The 8,424-nt window shown below is 37.0% G+C and overlaps 1 protein-coding gene across 6 annotated transcripts in view; it reads right to left on the reverse strand.

The window, feature by feature from the left end:
* The window catches only part of NIN (ninein (GSK3B interacting protein)), a 97,889-nt gene that overhangs the window by 17,462 nt on the left and 72,003 nt on the right, over positions 1 to 8,424 (reverse strand). For 5 of the 6 annotated variants that reach the window (XM_010842256.1, XM_010842257.1, XM_010842258.1 and 2 more), the window contains exons 20-23: positions 5,632 to 5,745; positions 2,873 to 2,995; positions 1,491 to 1,604; positions 551 to 697 (exon numbers count right to left, since the gene is read on the reverse strand). In XM_010842256.1, the coding sequence (XP_010840558.1) occupies positions 551 to 697; positions 1,491 to 1,604; positions 2,873 to 2,995; positions 5,632 to 5,745 (498 nt within the window). Of the gene's footprint in view, positions 1 to 550; positions 698 to 1,490; positions 1,605 to 2,872; positions 2,996 to 4,352; positions 4,466 to 5,631; positions 5,746 to 8,424 lie in introns of all 6 variants that reach the window. The other variant, XR_825488.1, reaches the window with a different exon arrangement.

Genomic DNA, 8,424 nt, shown 5'->3' on the forward strand with positions numbered 1-8,424 from the left:
AGCTGAAACTCCAGTACTTTGGCCACCTCATGTGAAGAGTTGACTCATTGGAAAAGACTCTGATGCTGGGAGGGATTGGGGGCAGGAGGAGAAGGGGACAACAGAGGATGAGATGGCTGGATGGCATCACTGACTTGATGGACGTGAATCTGGGTGACCTCCGGGAGTTGGTGATGGACAGGGAGGCCTGGCGTGCTGGGATTCATGGGGTTACAAAGAGTCGGACACAACTGAGTGACTGAACTGAACTGAACTGATGGTTCCATTTATGTGAAGTTCAGAAACAAGCATCCCTAACCTATGGTGACAGAAGGTAGAGAAGTCGTTCCCTTGGGGTTGTCAACTGAAGAGGACACAAGAGAGCCTACTGGGTGCTGGAAATGTTCTTTATTTTGAGCTAGGAGGTGGTTACACAAACATACATACACACATTCTAGGTAAAATACACATTTACATATAGGTACATATATATGTGTAAAAATAAGTTATAAACTAAAACTGTGTGCCTTTTACTGTATAAAGTCATACCTCAATAAAGAAAAGAAATTACCTTGTCACTGGCATTCTGAAGTTGCTTGTGTAGAGACATCACTTCTTGCTTTAAAGCTTCCTTTTCCTGCTGAGTCACTCGTAGATCAGATTTAATTCGGGACATTTGTAGGTTTACATTCTGGAGAGTGTCTTCTAAATTCTGAACCTACGTCAGAACAAATGACAAATCCTCATGGTCTCAGCTATAGCATGTGCATGTATGAATGAACTAAGACAAAGAACTTCAAAGTCCCTTCTGTTTCTACTTCCTACATCCAGCTCTTTTCAGTTGCTCAGGGCAAACCAGGATATTATGTATCTTTACAGGATGTTATGTTATATTTAAGAGAATAATGAAATATACCTTGAGCAAGGTACTGCTGGTCCAGTCATCTGGTGTATTACCAAGTGATATCTTACAGAACTAAGGAGTACCAGCTGGCATCACAATAGATAATTTTACTGAATATTGTAGAAATTACATTTTAGACTGTGGTGTTGTTTTGCAAAGGACCTCTCAGTTTAAAATAAAACCATATCTTTGTAGAACCCTACTCCATGCTAATATCTCATTTATATTTCAATTTTTAAAAATTTAAATTGGTAAATGGAATGTCAATAGATATCTTTAACTATAATAGGGCATGAACATGCCTGAGAAATGCTAATTCTAAATTAGAAATAAGAAGTCATTTTTGTGCACTATTCTTAAGCTTTCATAAATAAATAATCTCACAGTGATGAGACAATCTCATGATTATTTCATAATAATGAACTTTGGAGGAAACACTGTTCAACTTATTTTATTATACTGTAACATGTGTCAAATATTAGTTAACTTGAATCATTCTGAACCCTTTTAGACCACATCCACTTAGAACATTGTTTTCACTTGGAGTTCTGCTGGAAGATATAGGAAAAAATTAACTATGTGGATGAAACAAGAATTGTCCACATACCTTTTCCTGTGAAGCCACTAGTTGTGACTTTAAGCTTTCACTCTGGTGTTCCCAAGACTTCTGTTCTTGCTTCATAGTAGCAATTCTGTGCTCTAAAAGACTTGATTTTGCCAACTGTTTCAGGAAAAGAAAAGAGGTAACAGCATTTTTGCAAATATGTCTAGCCTCAATTCATATGCCTCCATCAAGTACCATCTCTTTACATAGTGGATTGGGGCAAGGTAAAAGACAAACGTTTCCTTGACTCTCTTTTCTTTAATTTTGAAGAGTCTCTTTTCTTTGGGGATTTCCATTTTTCTTTCTCATTGCCTCATGTTTTGTGGGTGAGACATGAAGGGCTGGAAGGCAATTAGAAATCCCAAGAGTGTGCCACAATAGGAAAACAGAGAGTGTCTATTAAGGCAAACGTAACAAAAGCAGTGTTTCTGGATTTGGCAGGGAAAATATAGTAGAAAAAAAAGTAACTATGTAATGGGCTTCAGATCCTTAAATACATAATATTCATGTTATATGTAAGTAAACTAGTGATATATTTAAGTAATATACATCAAGTAGCAATAATTATTAAAATGAGACAATCTTTATATTACTGTATTTAACATTTATTAAACAACTAATCTAGATTCCTGTTAAAATCATGGCTTTAGCAATCTACAGATTTAATGTGATCCCTATCAAATTATTGATGACTTTTTTACACAGAACTAGAACAAATAATCCTAAAATTTTTATGGATTATAAATACACATGTGGTATACAAATACACCATGGTATATTACTCAGCCATCAAAAAAGTAAAATAATGCCATTTGTAGCAACAGGGATGGGCCAAGAGATTATCATACCAAGTGAAGCAAGTCAGACAAAGACAAATATTACATGATATCACTTATATGTGAAATCTAAAAAAATAATACAAATGAACTTATTAATACAAAACAGAAACAGACACACACATGGAAAACACACTTACGGTTACCAAAGAGGAAGAGTGGGAGGGATAAATTAGGAGTATGACTAACAGATATACACTGCTATATATAAAATAAATAAGGATTTACTGTATGGCACAGGGAATTATATTCAATATCTTGTAATAATCTATAATGGAAAAGAATCCAAAAAAGAAGTACACACACACACACACACAGCCAAATCACTTTGTTGTATACCTGAAACTAACACAATATTGTAAATCAACTATACTTCAATAAAAGAAAAAAAACTAATGGCTTCAGGAGCTCTAAGGTCACAAAATGCCAGCAAAATGCTGTTCCGGGAGACTTTTAGGCTAACACAGTGGGCCCATATGCCCCTGGCATTACAGAAATGTTCATTACGGTACATACCATATGATGATGGTAAAGTCTTATTTTTATTACCTTATCAACACAGATATTTAATTCTTCACTTAGAGCTTCCTTTTCTTTCAGCAGTTTTTCATTGTGGCTTAGAATACTAGAAATTTTTTGCTGGAAGTCAGAGAGATCAGGACATCTGCAGAGCTGAAGGGATAAACAAATGAGCCCACCCATCACATCTCATGAACGTATTTATAGACAGGACATTTTCATGGCTGTTGCCATTTCCCTATCTATTTCCAAGGACATATACACTCCAGGGGACTATAATTAACTTTGACAAAAATGTTCCCCGCTTCTCTCAATTCTCCAATTGACTGCCGAAATGTCTGCTCAGGCAAAATCTACCAGACATTGTTAAGTAATGGTCCCAGCCTTCTGTTTTACCTTCAGTATAAAATAAATAACATATTGCCATTCTGTCATCAATTTAACTTGGGTACATATGACAAAACATTTTCCCCATTCTTTTTTAACTAGAAAAAAAATCTTTTTTCAATCAAGAATACAGAATTGGCATCAACCACATATAATGTATCAACCAACACAAAGGCAAGTTTAAAGATAAATCAATCAGTCTTTTTCAGCTCATTTTACATACCCTTCACTTTGGGAGATGCTTAAATTGACTGGCTTAGGAAAATGTTGCTGGTACGGACATAGTTGCTTCTTCTGCATTTTATGGAATCACGATAAACCAAAAACTTTTTGTTCCTTTTCATCAACTTTAGCACTACTGACCCTCAGGGCCAGGTAATTTCTTGTCATGGGGGACTGTCCTATGCACTGTAGGATGGCTGACAACATCCCAGGCATTACCTATTAGATTCCAGTAGCACACACTCCCTGCCTCGTATACCCAGTGTGGAAACCAAATGTGACCCCAGATACTGCTAAACAGCTTGGTGTGCAGGAGCAGTCTCCACCCCCCACAAACACTGCCTTAAAGAGACTGTTTCTTACACTTTTAGAGTTCATATGTTTTCCATCTCCCTCTGCTTCACCTGGCTTTCAATTTTCAATTATTTACTATCATGATTTTATGGCCACCTTTAACGTTTTACCTGAAGGTCTTTTCGAACAGTATAACAAAATAGACGTTAAGGATTGAATCTTGTCTTCAACTGGCAACAAATTCAGCATAATTTACAAATCTAAACAAGTCAGAAAGATGAAGGAAAATCTATGTACCTGGGCATTGGTTAATAAAGGACTTTTGTCCTTTACTCACTACCTTGCCTCCCTATCCCCAGACCCTCACAAAGCCTGGTACCATTTTGGGTGTCTACAGACTGTCATGTGCTACTCATGTTTCTTTTCAGTGCAACAGATAATAACAACAAAACTATTGTGAACAAGAAACGATTATGTCATACAGAGCAGCATGTGCTTTCTAGGTCCAAGCTGTATGGCAGCAACAATGGGCTGACACTATCCTACTTCTGTGATCCAAGAGTCCAGGGACCATGAACAACTTCCTACCAAGAGCAAAAGGGCTCACATGCAAGAAAAATGTGCCAAAATGATGTCCTGATCATGTTGCTTTACTCTCAACTCTGCTCCTTTTCTTTTGATCCATAACTTGGCAAAATCACAGCACATACATTTCCCATGCTTGGACACGGGACCCATCATTATCGTCCGAAAGGTTGAACAACAGAAAAAGAAAAAGGAGAAAAGCATGCCCAAGTTAATTAGGATAAATTTGGTAATAACAGTCCTGGAATACTTATATAACACAGAAGGGCCTTTTAACTTCTGGAATGTTTATATGGGCGGACAGCTTCTGCTATGGCAGGACAGCTATACCTTGCATAGCAGCATCTGACTGGAAAAGGTTCTTATAAAGCACCTAATAGATACCCGTACTCTACTAGGCACTGGAAGAGATACAAATTCCCTTGAGTCTAAAATCTTATTAGGAAATCAAGACTTATGGCTGTCATTTAGGGATCAACGCAAATATAACACACCCAGTGGTACAGACTCCATTTCAGCATCAGAGAAGGACACCTTTATGCTCATAGGTTGGATAGACACAAGAGAATTTTATAATCTAAAGATATCATGGTATTAAAGTACTCCTTTGGTGAAACAAATAAAACGGAAAAACTAAATTCTCCTATTATATATCAAGATTGCATAAACTGATAAATTCATGTACTCACTGAAAAATTCAGAATAAAGAATAAAATTGGACAATGTTCAGCATATAAATTTTAAGGTGGACTTAAAATTAGGTCTTTGCTTGAAACTTTGAAATATGCTTTTTAAAGCCAAATTCATAGGTGAGACCACATCCCTCATAATGCTCTAGAATCTATTCTTCTGCCCAAGATAGATGCCTCAAACTCACTATGAGAAAAAGGGAGAACCTGGGTCTCACAAATCTGGGTGAATAGTTATTAAAGTTATTAGCAAGAAAGTCACCAATTTTTTAGGCAAATTTATATTACCTTAACACCTGGCTGGGCGAAGGTAGAGCAACACATTTCTTAAACTGAAATGGCTGGGATTCATTTATAGTAAATTAATAGAATGTCAGCCTACAACACACGTAAGTTATATAACTAGAACAACATTTGGAGAATTAGTGATAGGAGCTCTTATAAATTAGACTTGTATTGCAAGTCCTGAACTTCACTAAGCAATAAGCTAGTTAACAGGATTCAGTAAAAGGGACTCTCAACGGCTAAAATTAAAAAGACAATCTGGTGCATGTTATTCTATGACTCCCACACGTATCTCCTTGCCCCCACCTAAGCTGCACACAGTCTTACTTGTTTTACTTTCTCCAATTCATCTTTGAGAAGGAGGTTTTCCTGTTCCACGATGTGAGTCTGTATTTTAACTTCAGAAAGTTCTGCCTCCAAAGAAGACACTAAAGTGGAAGACTAAGAAAAAAAAATTGAAAAGTCAAATAACACACTCATTCAGCCTAGGGAAACTTAATAAGGTCACAAAAGGCAGCATTAAGGAAAAAATAGTACATACTCAATGACACACTGTTTTAAGATCATTTGTACTCAATGGAACTAACCAAAACTATCTTTTAACAAACTTTCCACTAAAATGGTATAAACATGATTTCTTAAGTTTATTTTTGAAGATTCTCCACTGTAAAGTTACTATCTTTCTCTGGGGAGCAGATGCTTTGAGACCATGCAAACTGTTTTTTCTTAAGCATTTGCTTATTAATTTTAGTGTCTATCAGTGGATTTTATTGACAATTACTACTTTGGTATTTGCTTAATGAAGACTTGTTATTTCCTTCCTTCCTTCTACATTTATTAATTGGAATTCTATTGTAAGGAAGAGCTGTTATTTCTCTCCCCTTTATTTACCTATTCTAACAGTACAGACCTACAGATACTCATTTCATTCTGTATTTTATAATTATGCTTATTTTGTGCTATGCTTTATTTTGTTGATCAAATTATTTCAGCTTTGGCCATTAGGAGCTTCTTCAGGTTGCGTCCTGTCCTTTTGACATGCCCCATTTTTTTCGGGGGTACCTTTTTCTTTCTGGCACCATGAGATGTTCCAGGCTCATTTTGAATTGACCCTTCACCAGCCTTGGGATCAATCATCTCTCCAAGAAGCCCGGGTTTCTCATATAGGAGAACAGGGTTCAGAAACCAATATTTGGGTGCTCCATTCATATATACACATCTACATTTCTGTATCTGCCTATACACTAAACAAATAATGAGTTTATTCTATTAACTCAAATTCCAATCCAACATCAGAAGGTTCATTTTAGCCTTCCTAGTTTCCCCACTTCCAACCTCCTTGCCCCAAAATGAGAAACTCAGTTCTTACTATCTACAATATATTTACTTATTTGTTCAATTCTGGTACACAGAGTAGTTCCAGAATCACTAACATACACCCTCATGAGAAATACATTTAGTGACTATTGTAGCATTTATGTACACTTCCTTTTGTCTTAACCTTACCATGTACAGTCAAGATACTAATTTCTAAATTGCTTATTTTCTTCCACATCATGGTTGTTTTCCACTCATAACACTGTTAGGTTCACTTGTTAGTGTTTGTGTTCCATTTAGTTCCCCCCTCCCCTGATCTTTATTTTCTGGATTGGTTTTGCTTGTTATTTGAGGGGCTATGTGAAGACAGTGTGAAACATGACTATGGTTCTAAGCATCGGACTATATGAAAAAGTTCTCAGAAGTGTCACTCCCCTCCTCATCCCTGCTATCACATTCCCATACCTCTCTTACATTCCTTTCCCATTTGCCCCCTATATGGAAGCATCTCTTTAGTTACCTGGTTTATCATTTCTGTATTTTTTTTCCAAAAATTCTGTATTTCTTTTACACAAATACATGTGTGTTGTCTAATATCCCCTTCTTTCTTACATGGTTGGAGACATACTAGAGAGACTCTTAGATATGCTTTTCAGCTTTTCCTTTTTCACCTATTTCTAGTGTGTCCTGGAAATAATTTCATACCAAGAGATCTTTCTCATTCATTCTTTTTCTTTTTTTAAACCTGTATAATACTCCTCCATGGTGTGACTCCATTGCATTTATCCAACAACTCTCCTATGTGTGGGCATCTAGGTTGTTTCCAATACTTTGCAGTTACAAACAATGCTGCAATGAATAACCAACCCTGTGCATGTGAATTTCATATTTTTGGAGGAATATCTTTAGGGTAAATTCCTAGAAATAAGATTGCTAGCATACAATTAAGTACATATATAATTTTGTTCAGTTCAGTTCAGTCACTCAGTCGTGTCTGACTCTTTGCGACCCCATGAATCACAGCACGCCAGGCCTCCCTGTCCATCACCATCTCCCGGAGTTCACTCAAACTCACATCCATTGAGTCAGTGATGCCATCCAGCCATCTCATCCTCTGTCGTCCACTTCTCCTCCTGCCCCCAGTCCCTCCCAGCATCAGAGTCTTTTCCAATGAGAACTCTTCGCATGAGGTGGCCAAAGTACTGGAGTTTCAGCTTTAGCATCATTCCTTAGATATTGCCAAATTTCCTTCCAGAAATATGGTACCAGTTTATATCCCACCAGCAATGTATGAAAGTGCCTGATTTTCCAAACTTGTGCCAACAGAATGTGTTGTTATATTTTTAAATTGTTGCCAATCTCATAGGTGAGAAATGAGATATCAGTGTTGCTTTATTTGCATTTCTCTAATTCTGAGTAACTTCGAATATTTTTTCATAGGTTTGACAGCCATTTTTATCTCTTTTTCTTTGTGTGTGACTATTTTGTTCATGCATTTCCCCCCATTTTGCTATCAGATTTTGATCCTAAGTCCTTTGATTTTTAAGAGTTCTTTACATAGTAGGAATATTAGCCCCACTGTTTGTGGCATATGCGGAGAAGATGATGGCACCCCACTCCAGTACTCTTGCCTGGAAAATCCCATGGACGGAGGAGCCTGGTAGGCTGCAGTCCATGGGGTCTCGAAGAGTCGGACACGACTGAAGCGACTTAGCAGTAGCAGCAGCAGTTGTGGCATATGATGCAAATATTTTTTTCCCCAGTTTATGAGCTGTCTTTTGACTTTAATTCTGAATGTCTACT

Source organism: Bison bison, unplaced genomic scaffold (genome assembly GCF_000754665.1).
Source record: "Bison bison bison isolate TAMUID 2011002044 unplaced genomic scaffold, Bison_UMD1.0 scf7180017864174, whole genome shotgun sequence".
Taxonomy (NCBI): domain Eukaryota; kingdom Metazoa; phylum Chordata; class Mammalia; order Artiodactyla; family Bovidae; genus Bison; species Bison bison.